This window comes from Drosophila bipectinata, chromosome XR (genome assembly GCF_030179905.1).
Source record: "Drosophila bipectinata strain 14024-0381.07 chromosome XR, DbipHiC1v2, whole genome shotgun sequence".
In the NCBI taxonomy this organism is placed as follows: Eukaryota; Metazoa; Arthropoda; class Insecta; order Diptera; family Drosophilidae; genus Drosophila; species Drosophila bipectinata.
Window position 1 is genome coordinate 19,636,825 of NC_091735.1, and position 17,422 is coordinate 19,654,246.

General features: G+C 32.9%; 1 protein-coding gene across 5 annotated transcripts in view; it reads left to right on the plus strand.

Annotated features, from left to right (window-relative positions):
- The window catches only part of RhoGAP19D (Rho GTPase activating protein at 19D), a 56,560-nt gene that overhangs the window by 14,674 nt on the left and 24,464 nt on the right, over positions 1-17,422 (plus strand). For all 5 annotated transcript variants that reach the window (XM_070276362.1, XM_043212915.2, XM_070276363.1 and 2 more), the window contains exon 3: positions 15,165-16,052. In XM_070276362.1, the coding sequence (XP_070132463.1) occupies positions 15,756-16,052 (297 nt within the window). In that variant the 5' untranslated portion in view covers positions 15,165-15,755. The remainder of the gene's footprint in view (positions 1-15,164; positions 16,053-17,422) is intronic.

A 17,422-nucleotide genomic window follows, 5' to 3' on the forward strand; every position in this document is an offset into this window, starting at 1 on the left:
GGGGAGGGGAGCACATTGTCAAGAGCAGAGAAAACCGGGAAAGTCCCGGAGGGGTTGGAATTTTTCCCAAAAAAAAAAAAAAGAGGGGGAGTGGGAGTGTAATGCATTCACTGCCAAAGCTCAAGACAACAACATTAACAGAAAAAGGAAAAAAGAAAAAAATAAAAAGGAAATTCCACAGAGCAACTACAAGAAGAAAAAAAATAAAGGGAAAGGATGTCGGTAGGATAACAAAGAAGTGTGACTATGAATATTTATGCGTTGGAAAGTGCATCATATTCAGGGATTACTAAATTATTTGTTTTTTTTTTTTTTTTTTGCGGAAAACACTCTATTATAATTTCTAAATAATTATAATAATTATATAATTATTATTATAAGTTGGAATTTTTCCCAAAAAAAAAAAAGAGGGGGATTGGGAGTGTAATGCATTCACTGCCAAAGCTCAAGACAACAACATTAACAGAAAAAAGAAAAAAATGAAAAGGAAATTCCACAGAGCAACTACAAGAAGAAAAAAAATAAAGGGAAAGGATGTCGGTAGGATAACAAAGAAGTGTGACTATGAATATTTATGCGTTGGAAAGTGCATCATATTCAGGGATTACTAAATTATTTGTTTTTATTTTTTTTGCGGAAAACACTCTATTATAATTTCTAAATAATTATAATAATTATATAATTATTATTATAAGTTGGAATTTTTCCCAAAAAAAAAAAAGAGGGGGATTGGGAGTGTAATGCATTCACTGCCAAAGCTCAAGACAACAACATTAACAGAAAAAAGAAAAAAATGAAAAGGAAATTCCACAGAGCAACTACAAGAAGAAAAAAAATAAAGGGAAAGGATGTCGGTAGGATAACAAAGAAGTGTGACTATGAATATTTATGCGTTGGAAAGTGCATCATATTCAGGGATTACTAAATTATTTGTTTTTATTTTTTTTGCGGAAAACACTCTATTATAATTTCAATTTATTATTTTTGATTTATTTAAACATCTGTTGGATAATAATCTTTTAAATAAAGTACACTTTATATCTGCAAAGTAAAAAATAAACTCCATTTAAAAGGTCTTTACTGTAATGTCAGTATGACCGCTTGTCCTTTTTTTTCGCAAGGTTGTTTTTTAAATAAAATTGATTATGTTTTTTAAAATTTAATATTTTTTAATTACTATTTTTCTCTGGAAAGTTTGCTTAAAAATTAAGTCTTTTCTGGTATACAATTTTTATTGAAAATGGTATTAATTCTTTTTAAAAGTTATCTCTATAAAAAGTAAGTTTTGTATAATTCCTGCCTTTTTACTTAAAAAATAGTATCATTTCCTGATAAAAAGAAACCCCCCCTGCTCGAGACTCAATTCCATTTCAATTGAGACATTGCATCCGAATAGGAATACGAATACGAGAATACATAGAATTTCTCACTTCCCCCCTCTCCCCTCTCCCCTCCCACCATTCAATAATCCCAATTCCATTCCAGTTAAGTAGATTCTGCATTCATTCTTTGAGGATTGCATCTCGCAGATAACTTGATTTCCTTTTTGCTGATGCGATGCTGGTGCCTGGTACCTTCCTGCTGTTGATGTTGCTGTTGCAAGATGGTTGGTTGGTGGCACTACCACCACCCTGTACCTTGCCCCACCTTGCCTTGTGTTGTTGCTCCAACCCCTCTCCCCCTTTTTGTGCCTTGTACCTTGGCATTCCCATTCCCCCTTTCGCTTTTCCGCTTCACCTTTTTTTTTTCTTCTGATTTGTATTGGCCTGGCTTTCTGGCTGGCTGGTTGGCTGGTCGTTCCTTGAAGTGCACAGGAAATTGCGTTTAAATGAATCAATAGATAAAAGCTCTTGCCAATTGCATTCGCATCTATTGCAATAAAGCAAGGGAAATCCCGTCAGGCACTGAGAGAAATTAAAATGTAAAATAAGTAAGAGAAAAATTAAATAATTTTTAAATTGAACAATTGTTTGTTTTATTAGTTTTTAAAATTTATGACTTGAAAACAAAAATTAAATCTTTTATTTTTAGTTGTAAAATTTCTTTCAGTGTAGAACTAAACTTGGCTTGCAAGAATCACCCAAGATAGAGAGAGAGAGAGAGAGCGAGCAGGGAGACAGACTCTCTTGACTTGGCGCTTTATGTGTGCAATTTCCGTTTCTTATGCAGGGCTCCCCTTCCGCTGCTTCTGCTCTCTTTCTCTTCTGTTCAGTTCCCATACCTTTCTCTCACTTTTTCTTTCAATGTAACGACTTCTGCGGAGGATGGAGGATGCGACAGATAACAAAAAAAAAAAAATAATAATAAAAATAAAAACAAAAAAAAAAAGAAAAAACAACAACAACAATGACGAGTCAAGGAGCCTTGAAGTTGGAGCTGCTGCTGCTGCTTCTTCTTCTTCATTTGGATGCAATATATTGCACTATAGGTGTGTGTGTGTGTGGTTGTGTGTGAGTGTGTAAGAGCTTTTGTCCTCGTCATCGGTTACTGACTGTACACTTAAAAAAAATGTATACATTACTTCAAAAATAAATCAAAATCTTAAAGATGTTTAAAGAAATCTTAAGATACTTTTCTCTTAAGTATCTTAAAGATACTTTTAGAAATATACATTTTCTAAATTTTTTTTTTTTAATTTTTAAATTTTTTAATTTTTTTCTGTGTACTTATGACTTGATTTTAAAGCTGAAACTGAAGCCGGTTTGCGATGCGCTTTGCCTTGCGGCCTGTTTTGTGGCCTGGTCCTTGAACTGTCTCCATCTCTTTTCCACATTTGGGGTAGACCCCTCCCTCCTCCTCACATGGAGTGTAATAAAAAAAAAATTTCAAAAACAAAAAAAAATTATCAGACCGACCTAACAAGCCAAGATAGTGAAAGCCGGCTTAAAAATTACAACAAAAAATCATTGAAATTAAAATAAAATCTTGGCCCTTAATTTGGGGCTTAAGAGACTGGGCCTTGCATCTATTTCTAGTGCAAGTGAAAGAGCGTGCCAGCTAGAAAGAAAGGGAGAGTGTGAGTAGAAGAACAAGACTTGTTGTGGCAGTGGCAAGATGGAAGATGCAAAATGCAAAGTTGCAAAGTTGCAAGTTGCAATTTAAAATTAAATTCTTAATGACCCATGGCTTTTACTTTATTTTTTTTCTTTTTAAACTGAAACTGTACTTAGTGAACTTATTATTAAATATAAGACTAATTTGAATTATAACAAAAGCAAGTATAAGAGTAATATTAATACCCGTTACTTGGGATATAACTGTACTTAAATGGAAAAGTAAAACTAGCAAGTACTATCCATACCCGGTACTTCTCCGACATATTTTTGATCTACAAAGTATAAGAGTAATTAGGGCAAGTATAAGAGTAAAACTTTACCTGTGGCCTATAATATATAACTGTTAAACTAACAAAAGACAGACATATCCTGAATCCAAATATTATAAGAGTAATAAAAGTTTTAGGAAAAGAAAGTATAAGAGTAAAATTTATACCTGTTAGCCGAAAAATTACCAACTAATCTGCATACTGATACTAGTAGAAGAGTAATTAAAGTAATAAGTGCAATTATAAGAGTAAAACGTTATACCTGTAGGCTATCATATATAACTGTACTTAGTTTGGAAAGAAAATATACATACCCGGTACTTAACAGACATATTCTGAATCCAAGTATTATAAGAGTAATTATAGTTATAAAAAATGAAAGTATAAGAGTCACCATACCCGGTACTTCTCGGGCACATTCCTGATCTGTTTTTGTGTTAAAGTATGCCCTTTCCTACGCAAATCCTTAGATTTATGCATATGCTTGCAACAACCCCTGTGCGGCACACACACATATGCAACCCTCTTCCTGTATCCTTCCCGCCCCCCAAAAACGCCCCCAACCGAAAGTCCTGCCGCCCTCTGTGAATTGCATTTTGAATACTCATTATGAAAGGTTTCTTGCTCGGGGGACTCCCCTCCCCCCCCTTATAATGTCCCTTGCATGCGTAAAATGAGCACCACCCCATAACACTCCCCCCGTCAGGGAAAACCCACCCCCGAAAAAAAAAAAAAATATAGACTTGGTCGATTTCGAACTTGGTGCGCCCGCCGCCACAGCCACCCTTTGTTGTTTTTCATTCATAAATGGATTTTAAAGTGGATGCAATCTGTGCCTTCGGCCTCCGGGGGTGGCATTTCCCAACTGCCCAAGGGGTGTGCCACCCGAGCGGGTAGGAGAGACCCGTTGCTATTATTAACACGAGTATGCACTTGGAGCCTTCATTATGAAATTAAATATACACACACACCCACGACTCGGCTCCGAGTGCATACCTTTACACGTGTAGGAGTTAATGTTGGTGTTTTATTGTTCATACCGTACAGTAAACACTTGAGACAACCTCCCACCACCCACCGCCTACAAGAAAAAAAGGCCAAAAATTTAAAAAGACTTAATTTTCTTAAAAAAATTAAATCCAATAATGTGCAACGACTAGGATAATGGGATAGAAACCAAATCCAATCAGTGTGATTAGCCAGGAATTCAACCCTGGGCCCAGGGCCAACCCTAGAATCGGTCGAAATAATCCTTGGAGATTTGGAAGGAAGCCAGAAGACAAGGACCATCCATCAAGTTGTCAAATCGACCAGAAGATGAATGGCGGCAGCCAGTTAAGGGATTACTTTCTGGACTCGAAAGTGATATGATGAGTATTTGGGATTAGTTCGGGGCGATTTTGTAAACGATCTCCGATAATAAGATGGTTCCAATAAGCCATCTGAGATGGTTATAATGTCTCTGAAAGTGGTATGAAAACTGACGATATAAGATTTATTGCTGGCTTTTATTTTATAAATTTTAATATTAATATTGGTATTTATAGAATAAAAATGAAGAAATAAATAAATGAATTACAGCGCCTTCCTCCTCGCTTCTCAAAAGGTCTACTTAGGAAAGAAAATAAAAAGATGAGAAAAATAAAATAATAAATAATTTGAAATCTATTTAAAATATTAAATAAATTTAAATTATATAGCCCTCCTCCTCGCTTCTCATAGGGTGCACTTAAGCGGCTTAAGAAAAATACTTAATACTAGAAAATGTATAAAAAATACTAGATACTGAAAAATATATAGAAAATACTTAATACTGAAAAAGATTTTAAAAAATACTTCATACAAAAAATTATTCAAAAAATACTTTATACTGAAATTTTTTTTCGAAAACACTTAATACTGAAAAATATATAACATTTTTTTTATAAATTTATAAAAATTAATTTTTTAAACATTAAACAATAAATTTAATTCATTAATATTAAATATAACCGCTCTTCTCCTCGCTTCTCATTGATAGTACTTAAGCTCCAAAGTGATATTTTATAAATTTTTTATTAAATACCCTTTAAAAACAATAGTTAATTACAGTAGTTTTAAAAACAATAAAATATATATAACTTATGGCATCCGATTTCCCTTAAAAACTATACTGATTTTTTGAGTAGAAACCTTAATCAGAGGCTGAAACCTCAACCATGGTTGATTATTGTTCAAGATCCGCAAGTCATGATTTAAGCCATTAAGTGGAAATCTTTAATCTCAAGTTTAGACGGCCCCTTCGCCACCAACCTCTCCTGGAAACCACCTCCCACCCTGCCGTTAACTTTCAGGGCCAAAAACTTCTCACAAAAAAAAAGAAAAATTGAAAAACAAAACTGAAAACTTGCAAGTGCAGTGGAAGGCAAAAAAAAACCCTCTAATTGAGTTTCCAACCGAAAAAAATGACTTTGCAATTTACCACAAAAATACAAAAACAAAAAAATAATAATAACTGGGGAGGGAAGTAATTTAGTTTTCACTGTTTCTGTGTTAGTGTGTTGAATTTTTTTCCATAATTCATAATTCAAAATTTGAAAATTTCATTATTATCCAAATGAGAGGGAGCGAAAGAGATAGAGAGGGATTGCCTTATAGTCAGTGGGGGAGGGAGATAATGAATGCATCATTTATTGCAAGTTGCAACATGCAAATAGTCACGTAACAAAGCCAAAAAAAAAAATATCATTTTCAATTATAAAAAAAAGTCAGAGAAAAAAACTAAGGCCCAATCAACGAAAAGTGACAAACAAAAAGTGAAATAAAATAACAAAAAAAAAAAATACAATCATAATCATAAAAAAAAAAATTTATGAAATATTCTTCCACTAAGTGAAGTCGGTGCAAAGATCTTGCGTTTGCGATAATTCGACATTTACAGTTCACTTCCAATTGAACTCGAAGAATCCATGTCAATGAGCAACAATAACAACAAGAACAACACTAACAACACTAACAACAAGCAAGACAATAAGCAACAACAACCATCTTGAATGTTTTCTCCACTCACGTTTTTGTTATGTTGGTTTTTTTTTTGGTGTTGTCTTGGCCACTTATACTCTGGTAAATATTCCGAAAAAAATAGGGTTATATTACTAGAGAATTTTGACCAAAAATATGGTCTTGAAAAATATATAATTAGATAAAAATGGTATTTTTGCCAGTAAAAAAAAGGTCTAGGTCTAACATATAGAAAATACTTTTAGAATAATTTATATTATACATACGTATGTATTTTAATCTTTGGTTTAAAAAGCTCTTATTTTAAAAAAGAAATTAAAGAAAAGAATAAGAGAATATCACCAAAAAATGAACTATTTTAAATTAAAGCCACTTAAAGGGAAAGCCAATAACCTATTACCGAGAAACTCGAACCAACTAAGCCATTTCAATTAGAGCCCAACTGGCAAGTATGCCTAGGAATATTTAATCCCCCACCAAGATGAAAACTAATAGAACTAGTAACCCATAAAGAGTCTCCATATTAAACAAAATAAGTCACAAGTCTGCCTCTCCGCGGTTTAATAGTTATTTTCTTGCTCCCCTTTGGGTTCTGCCCTGTGGCTCTTCTGGCGAGTTCTCTAATAAATTGGTCAAAGGCCTCAATAATTGCAAATTAAATGCATGCCAGGCCAGAATTGTGGGGCAGGTCGTAGTCGGTCGGTTGCAGTTCCAATTTTTCCGCTATTTTTTTTTTCCAGAGTCCCTCCCCCGAGTAGTCTTGTCTTGTGTTTAGTTTTTATATCAGCATTTTCTCTCTTATTGCTGTCTTGTATATTTTTTTTGTTTACTTTAAAACTGTTGGTTTTGTTTATTCTTTCTTGGCCATGTTTGTGTGTATTTTTTAAACACACACTCGCATACTTGTCTATATATCATTGAATATATGTACATATATCTGTACTCTTTGGCTGGGCTCTCTAGTGTGTACTAGACATGCTGCTATATATAAGAATGGAAATTGGAAGAAAAATATCCAAGGCGGGTGTAATTATCATCATGATCTTTGTTTAATGATTTCTAGATTTTTATTCATTTTTCCTCAATTTTAAATAGTACACTTCCAATGACACAATCCCGTGACAAATCTCTACAAATGTTTTATTATTCGAGTGTTTACGTCATTGAATAATACACTTACTCGCTCATTCAGACGACAATGTTTACATGAATTTATTCGCTTAAATTACATTTGTCAAATGGCCAGAAAAAGCGAGAGATCCTCTACACGAGCACAATGATCATTAATCATATTCAAAGAATTTCAGATAATGATTGAGAAACGAAATAAATTATATAAATATACTAGTGTCTCTTGGTGATTAATTTCAGAATTTGAGAGCAAGAGAGTGTCTTTAATATGCAACATTGCCACAAAGGTTATGAGGCTAAAAAAAATAAATAAACAACAAATAAAAAATATAAAAATAAAATAAACTGAGAAAAACCCTACTCTTGCGACCACATTTTCCTAAAATTATATTCAAGTTCATTCTGCCGGGGTTTTGTAAGCTCTTCCCCTCATAAAAAAAAAAAATTAAAATAAAAAAAATTCACTGGCTATTCTACTTATGCTGCTCTCCTACTCAAAATTGCTTGGCACTTTCTGTAATGAACATTCCATTGCTCTTCTCTACCAAGCAGATTCCTAAAAAAGCACTTACAAAAAAAAGTAGTATCTACAGATATAAGATATTTAGAAGAGGCACAATATTAAATACCTAATTATAATATTATTATTTATATCTATTATACATATGTTAAATATATTATTATTTATATCTATTATATATATATTAAATATATTATTAATGTTGTTATAATTCTTTAATTTTAAGATCTTACCTGTATTTCCTTCATTTCTTTTCTATTTAATCTATTTACTTCTTTTCGCTTACTCTTAATAATAAATATTTTAAACTTAAGAAAAATATATTTCATGAAGTAATCTCTCTTGGTTCAAAATTGTTATGTTTTCCAAACCCTAGACTCTCAATAATTAATTATTCATTCAATTCTCCATCTCCTTGAACTAATTCTTTTGTTGTTTTTTCTCCGTCTGTATCACTTATTAGCGAGGCCTCATTTTTTAGGCTTGTTTAATAGTTTTTTGTGTGTTTTGTGTTTTTTTTTTCAGCAATTGACAAGTAGAAGAGTTCTTGAACTTTTCATTTTTGCAAGGATGGTGTTTGTTTATATATCTTCTGTGGCTATTATTGTTGCTTCCAGCTCTCGATGTTCTCATTCTGCTCTATTTTGGCTCTGGCTCGCTTTTTGGCGGTAAACCATTTAATGATGATATAATACAAGCCAACTAAACAGCCCAGAAATGAAAAGAAAGAAAAAAATAGCCAAACACACACCTTGTATATTTATGTATAAATTCTATATATATACACCTTTGCCAGGAACATTCGGAAGAAGCTTAGCACGCAAGCATTATTTTCATTTTTTTTCTTGCCCCCAAAAATCTTCCCTAACCCCAAAAAAAAAAAGAAAATTAAAAGGTCGTCGAATGAGGTCAAGGTAGCTGCGAATGTCTCTCTTTTTTATCGCAACAGTTTTAGAACTGAAAATAAAAATTAAATAAATTAAAAGAATATTATTAGTCTTATTTTTTAATATAATATTCTTCTTTTAATAATTTCATAGACATGTTTCTGTGAAATCTTTTTATTCCACGCCTTTTCAAAGGCGGAAGGAAAAGAAGATCGAAATGAACAAAGGGGCAGGAGGTCGTGGGGAACACAAAAAAAAAAGACATAAAACACATAACACAAATAAACAAACAAACAAACGATCGAACGACCAACCAACCAACCAACCGACGGCGGCGACGCTGCAAGAACATTAAATAAACAATTCGAAAATAAACGTAGCAACAAAATACAACAAGAAATTGTAAGCTACACAAAATAGACAAAGTTTTGGGTCTTAATGATACCCCATATAAGGGAAAGTAGTTTCTATTAGTGGAAAAATAATATGAAGATATTAAGAGCTAGGGGTATAATTTTTACCTAAAGAAGCTTACTTTATTTACGATTTGTTCTAAAATATTTATCTTAATTTATTTATATTTTTTTATTTAATTTTCTTCTAATACTTTTTTTTTTAATCTACCAAGAACTGTATTTTCCTCTATACTTTTCTCAGAATTCTTCTCTTAAAAAAATGTTTAAAATTATTATCTTTTTTTTAATAATTATATTTATCCTAAAAAAACACCTCTATATACCTTTAATTTTTTTCAAACATTTCCCAGAGTACGAAAATTAAAATTGTGAGTGACGCCAAAAGCCCATCCGAGCCAAGACACATGAAATTGTTAGGTGGCATGTATGAGTGGTCTGGGTACATTGCCTTTAGTGTATTGCTTTTTGTTTATTTTATTTTTTTATATTTCGTGTGTCTTATATATGTATATATATATATATTTTTTTTTTTTTTGTGAGTATTCCGATTTCGAATCGGCGGCAGCAAAGGCGACACTTGGCAACAAGTTGAATGGCTTGGCAGAGGGGTTCACAGGGGCTGACATTGCCCCAAAGGGGCTGTAACCCCTTGATAAAGAGTCCCCCCAGATCAATCACATATATGTACATATACATAATATAAAGGTGTGCATAATACACGACCGTGATCGGTAATCGGCAATCAGCAATCGTCTCTTTGATGTGCCACGATGATGATGATGATGATGTCTGCCACAATATTTTTCATATTCTCTGCCACGACTTTCTCATGTTTCCGCAGCATGTTGTGTGATGGATTCCGATTCCCGATTCCGATTTGGATTTGGAATCGGATCAGATTTGTGTCGAGGTGTGAACAAGTCGGAGAGATAACCTTTGATATGATTGGGTTGTTGGGTTGCCTGGTTGTCTGTTTGTTTGGTTGCTTGGCGGTGTTTCAATTGGATTTTTGATTTTTTTTGGGTAAGGTCGGTGTTTCAAATGAGTTACGAATGCCCCTAAATAGTACAATACATCCTTTCTCAATACCAAACATGGTATTTATAAACATTTATCGATATAACTGGCTCTATTTGGGCAAATTGAAACATGTATCTTTTTTTTTTTTTTATAGAAACTAGTGGTTTGGAAGTATTTCATAAAATAAGAAAATAAATGACAGTCTTGTCTCATCGATGAGTATTGATAGAATTTTTAAAAGAAAGCTTCCCTTTTTTATACTTTTATTATGAAAGAATTTCTCAATAGGGCTTTAAGGTATAGCCTTGTATTTGTGAGAACTATCGAAAATATCGTTTTCTAGTCGATAATCAAAATAAATACTAATTGTTTCTGTCTTAAATAGTTTTTATATTTTGATTTTTTTCGATTTTCTATAAGCCTCTATCTTAGCAGGTTTTCCCAAGATTAATCAAAAATCTCATCTAGGTTACCTTCTAGCTTACTTATTAAATTTATCGATAGTTTATGTTAAAAGTCGTATTTCTCTTATTTTCTGATAGTAACTGTCTATTTTTCTGTTTCCCGATCACCATCAGCAATCGTAACGCATTGTTTTAGAGTTTTTCTAAAGTTTATCGATAAATATCGATTATTTATGTTTAAAAAATGCTTTAAAACGTGTATTTCATTTGTTTTCTGATAGTAACTATGGTATTTTGTGTGCTCTAAACCTCAATAGGCAATCTGATATCTCAATTCTACCGATTTTATGAAGTTTATCGATAAATATTGATAGTTAATGCCTTACATAGCTTTTATATACTACCTTCCCCTTATATTCTCTATGTTCTATCTCTTTGTATGCCCCGATCACCATCGGCAATCTGATCGCCTGATTCTAGTACATATATATAGACTATATGAATGATTTATCGCTGATATCGGCGTTTTGTTTGCATTGTACTTTTGCCTGACTCTCGTGTGTCAGCTTTACAGACACACATCGGCATAGTGTATGGGTATCGTTCATTTATTTTTTTTTGTGTTTTATCGACAAAGAAATAAAAATGGAGTCAATATACATATATATATTTATAGCTTTGTATTTATCTATAATTTTGCTTTTTGTTTATATAGGTAGACTCATGTATATATATATATATATATTTTTTTTTGTTTTTCATTTAATGGAGAAATGAAAAAGAAATGTATGAATGTAATTGCACGTAATTGGATGCCCCGCGTGTGTCTTTTTGGATTTCATTTCAAGTTTTCTTCTTTTTTCGTTTATCGATTTCAGGTTGAAATCATATCATATATAACTTTTTTTTTTCTACTGATATGAATCGTTATGACAGGTGAACACTGTAAATAAAACATTAGATAATAAAATCCAGAAAAACAAGCAACCCACCACTGGTGGCAACAAAATGTCATTAACTCTAATTTGAGTTTTGTAATTGCATTTGACATTCAGTCAGTTTTTGGGTGGAAAAAAGGAATTATATTCTCGGATTCCCCAAAGGCTGGTGTTGAACTTGAACTCTGGCTGATATATAATTGAGTTTTGTTTGAAATTCTAGCCCCTGAAGGCTGTGATGATGGCCTGGAATGTGTTTTGCTTATCAGAGTTGGTTCTATGTAGCTCTAATCTAATTATACAAATAAATAGTAGTTTCTCTTGAAATTCGTGGAATTTTTAATAAAAAAGAATTGAAAATCATTCATGTTTCTATGAAAACACCTTTATTGTTCCAAGAATCAACTATTTATTGAATTAAAAAAAAAAAAAACAAAAACAAAAAAAGAAACCTTTATCAGCCAGTCTCGTATCGATTGTTTCTTTTCCGCTTCTTATCGATAAGAACTATGGAAAAAAAAATAAAGGTAAAATTTAGTGATATCACGACAAACAAAGCTTTTTTGGCTGCGTTTCCTTTTGTTTTTTTTTTTTTTTTCGTTTCTTACATTTTTTTGTGATAACAATTAAATTGATTGTTCTCAACCACCTATGTAGGTATGTATGTGTGTAGTAGAGCTTCTTTGTAGAATCTTTGTAGAATTAAAATCGAAAAATGCCACAAAAAAGCTCTGAAACAAAGAAACCTTAAAGCTGAAGAGCTCTCTCACCCCCTTCCCACAATTATATCATGGTCAGTTAATAAAAAAAAAAAAAAACTTAATAATCAAGATTTAAAAGCCAAGAAGAGGAATAAAAATTAAAGCCAGAACATGAACATGCGTGTAATGAGCAAAGAAACGGTAAAAGTATTAAAACGCTGTTTAACACAGCGTCAAGAAGAAGCACAGCCACAATCAATCAAAGTTGATTTTCTGTTTTCTGTTTTTTAGGGGGGCGGTTACCCATCATAAAAAAAAAATATACACAAAAACAATAACAAGATGATGGGAAATTAAGAAACAAAAAAAATGTATTTGTAATAAATTCTATAGAAAATCTACAGACAGAATTTCAATTAAATAATGTAGCTTTTAATGACTGGTATTTGATGGCTGTTGGCTTTTAATTATTAATTAGTGTAATTAAAACATTAGGCAATTCTTTAACTGATTGGTGGTTAATGGACTTGTTTAAGTTTAGAAAATTCTTAACTTGCTCTTGTTTTTTATTCCAAATATATTAAATATCTAAAAATATGGATACATATACATACTTATTATTTATTGTGATTTTATAGTAACTTAAAGCCTTAAACTCTAGAAAGCCTTAAACTCTAAAAAGTCTTAAACTCTAGAAAGCCTTAAAAAAAGCCTCAAATAATTATATTTATATTCACCAAACCCTCATTTATTTTTTTATAGTTTAATAAATTTTAATAAAATATTATTTTTTTTTAAAAAGCCTTAATTTTTGTACCTTGTTGTATAAATATACTTATAATCATACACCTCTATTGTTGTAACCTTCAATTAGTCGCCTGGCTATCGGTTCAACTGCTGATAAGTTGATATAGGTCGTTATATGATGTTTTATTTTGTGTATATATATAAAAAAAAAAATAAAATTGAGGGACTGGCCAAGGCCCTCGCCTCCACAAAAAATACAAAAAAAAAAATCAGTAGCTAAACAGAGAAACCTCTCTCAGGTTTTATAATCAGTTTGTTATTTTTTACGATTTCCCATCAAAATTTAACACATTTCCAGCCATTCAACTTAATCTGCAGCCGAATCTGTTTATCTCTGTATGTATATATATTCTCTCTCTATATATATATATCGCCTTGAGTTGATACCCTTCCCTTACTCTACTTGCAAAAAAAAAAAAAAAAAAACAACTTTGACAATGCAATTACAATGGGGCAATTATAGAGACTGGTATCTGAACGAAATCCGTCTTGTTTTTTTTTTTTGTATCTCTATCTTTTTGGAGGGTAATTACATGTGTTTTTAGCTGAAAAATAAAAAAAAAATAAAGCCATAATATTTAAATAAATATTTCAATATAGAGATCCTGTGAGACCTTGTAGGCCAGGTCTTCGATCTTTGACCTTATCGCTTGGCTAATTAAATGGAACTCCACGGGTTCCAAAAATGTATTAAAAAAAAAAAAACAAAAAAATTATCTATAAAACACGCAGTTGGGGGTGGCTCTTTATTTATTTTTTTTTTTAACTTCGGCGGGCGAACAAAAAATTCTGAACTAATTACCAGAGTTTGGGGAATTAATTAGTTTCCATTTTCCATTAGTTTTTCATAATTCTGAGAGAGTGCTTTGTTGTCTGACATTTTAAAATGTCAAAAAAAGCCCCCTCTAAGCTCTAAAATATTTATTTATTTTTAAGACTTTACTTTTTATTGATTTTCTTACTCGAACTCGTAACTATTTTTTTGAAAATGTCAGACTCGGTGTTGGTAACATTTTCTGCCATTGACATTGGCTAAAGAAATAATAAAAATAATAATAAAAAAAATTTAAAAGAGGACAAAGGTGGCCATTAACCCTCTGATGTTTAAAAAAAATATTGTCTGCTAGTTTTATATTTTTACTCTTGAGGTAATAAACGGCATTATATCATCATTGTGGCTTGTGCATTATTATGATCGGGCCCAGAGACTCATGGCATATATGTCCATGTACAGTTAGTTAAGTGCTTTTTACAGCCACAGCCTGAACGAAAAAAAAACCTTTTTCGGTTTTAATTACAAGGCATAATAATAAAAATAATAAAAAAAAAACAAAGGTAATACAGTAAAAACCCCGAAAACAGACATTTTGGACATTGACCGTCAAATTGCCTGGCAGCCACGGAGGAGGGAAGTCTAAAAAGTGTAACACGTCTCGTCGCATTTTTTTTTTTTTTTGTTTTTCTCTTTGGTTGACCGCCACAGGCCGCCATCAGACTCTCCACTATTTATTTTCGAGTTTTTATGGGGTTAAGAGTGGGCTAATGCCAAGAGCATTTTTGGGCAAACTTAATTTATTAGGTCACATTTTTTGGTTTGGTTCGGTTTGTGTTTTTTTCTTTTTTTTTTCACTCTACACTTTTCTCCGTTTAAGTGGAGTTGCTATTTTTGAGGGGATTTCTGGTGAAATGAGTTATTGCCGAAAGGTGAGTTGTGTATTTAAAATTAAAATAAAAAAAAAAGGGACTTAAAGTGAGTTCATAAATCTTAGGATTTAAGGCTAGTAAGGGTTATAGTGTCCGCCTATCTAGTATCTTATATATATAATACTATGGTACATATGTATATATTTGACCCCTAAATTGTGTCTTTATTTTCAAAAAAATTATAAATTTTAAAATATTAAAAAAAAAGCCATTTCACATATTTTCTTAAGATTTATTAAATAATTTTAAATTTAAAAAATCATTAAAAATAATACCTTAACTAATAAAATATTCTCACTTTTTTATTTTAGATTAATCCCTTAAAAAATAACTAAAAATCCATGATCAGCAGAAAGCAGCACTTTACCTCCAAGCCAGTACTATGGTAATATCATTCGGTACGATGGGCCTCGTGCCCCTGCCACATCGAAAAATCGCAATGCATCCAAGATTGTAAATAAAATATTTATTAAATTCCCCCTCGCAAGAAAAAAAAATACCCAAGAAAGTTAATAAACTCCAAGATAACAAAATAAAGAGATAGAGGAAATAATAGAGAGGGGGAAGGATAGAAGGAGGAGGAGGAGCACCCCATCCCCACCCACCGCCATACAAATGAGGGTGCAACAGCCACCAACAGGTTGACCACCTAACAACAACAACAAAAACAACAAAGAGTAAATGAAAAAATAATAAAAAAAAAAATAAATAAATAAAGCTACAAACTAACCGCACGACAAATAGAAGAAAAAACAACAAACAGAAACCACCAAACCACAAGAGCAACAACAACAACACACACAGCCACCGAAAGAGACAGCTAGAGAGAGAGAGAGAGCGAGAGGGCATCAGTATAAAATAAAAATAAAAATTAAAAAAACAAAAACTTAAACTTAAACAAAATGTTACAAAACTCGAACGCCGCTGCCGCAGCGCAGGCAGCAGCACAGGCAGCCACAGCGGTGGCAACACCGGCAGCAGCAGCAGCAGCCGCAGCAGCAGCGGCAGCAGCATCCGCGGCATCAGCCGCCTCAGCGGCAGCAGCCGTGGCGGCGTCCACCGTCCAGCCAAAGTTGATCGTCATCCGGCGGCGGCCCAACCAGGGATTCGGCTTCACGCTGCGCCACTTCATCGCCTATCCGCCGGAAGATGACGCCAGCGGCGCAACGGCGACAGCGACGTCGGGCAACTGGGGACAGGTGAGCTGAGAAGGGGGCGCGGGGGGGCCTAGGGTGCTTATGCTCCCAAGCTGAGGGGGAACTGTTGGGCACTGAAAGAAATAACAGGAAATTTCTAGAAACTCTTTACTAAACACCAAGTACTCCCTTAAGTAGGCTATAATTTTTGAAACTTCTCTTAACTTTCTCTTACTGATTTTAATAATTCACATCCTTTATTTTTTTTCTCGGTATAAAAAAAAACTATTCATGATTATTATATTTTTTTTTTATTGTTATTTAACACCTATTGTTTGCAGTGGAAATGTTAAACTAATTTACGGGCAGAGGAAGTGAGAGAATGAGAGTACGTGAGTGACTAAGTGAGTTTTTGAGGGAAAGAGGGAGGGGGGGAAAAAAAGAGAGAGCTGGGCATGCGCGCCGGTCGGTCAAGCGGCGTGCAATTAGTCATCCGACACTCTCTCCCACTCTCTGACCTGGCCGTCAGTCTTTCTCCTTTCCTCTTTCTCCAGTGTGTCAGGCGACGCGGTCGGCTGGATCCGCTGCTGCAGCGAAGCTAGTTACGTGAGCGCCGCAAAGAAGCAGCGCACGCGCGGCTTATTCAAAATGCCGCTTTTGCTTTTTTTTTTGTTTTCTTTCTTTCGACCTTTAATGCTTTCCTTTGGCTGTTTATTGGAGATTTTTGAATATGCCCTAGTTTTGAAATTAAATTTAACAAAAAATGTTTTCCTCTTTATTTTAATTTGATTTATTTTTGCAAGAATTAAAAAAAAAAATGAGAACCCTCAACTTTCCAAGTTCACACGTCGTATGAGTAATATTTGTTTGAAAGAACACACTGCGTATGCGTGTTATGGTTTGTTGTTGTTTTAAGGGTATTTTTGTTGTCTTTAGCCTTCCTTTCTCTTTTATTTTTTTGTTGTTTTGTTTTTTTATTTATTTTTGCACTAATTTGCGTTTTGCTCACTTCCCAATTTTCCTTCTTTTTTCTTTGTTGTTGTTGTTGTCCCCGTTGATATTACAACCTCCGCTTGACTTGCAGACTGTCTTGACTGTCTCCCACTCTTACTCTCCTCCTGCTCTTACTCTCACTCACTCTCTTTTGGGGCCGGGATCCACTCTCTTTTGGAAATGTTGTTATTTCACGATCTACAGCGGAGGTTGAGTTGATAGGAGCTTTAAAAATTTAAAAATATTAAAAATAGTTAAAATAAAAATGTAATTTTTTATCAAAAGGGATTAAAAATTATCTTTTTGGGGGATTATTAATTATAATCTTTTTTTTTATTTCCTAAAAATCTCTCTTCTATTGTTTAAACTGACTCAAAACTAATATAATTTTTATTTTGTTTCCAATTTGGATTTGTTTTGTTTTTTTTTTCATGTTGGTG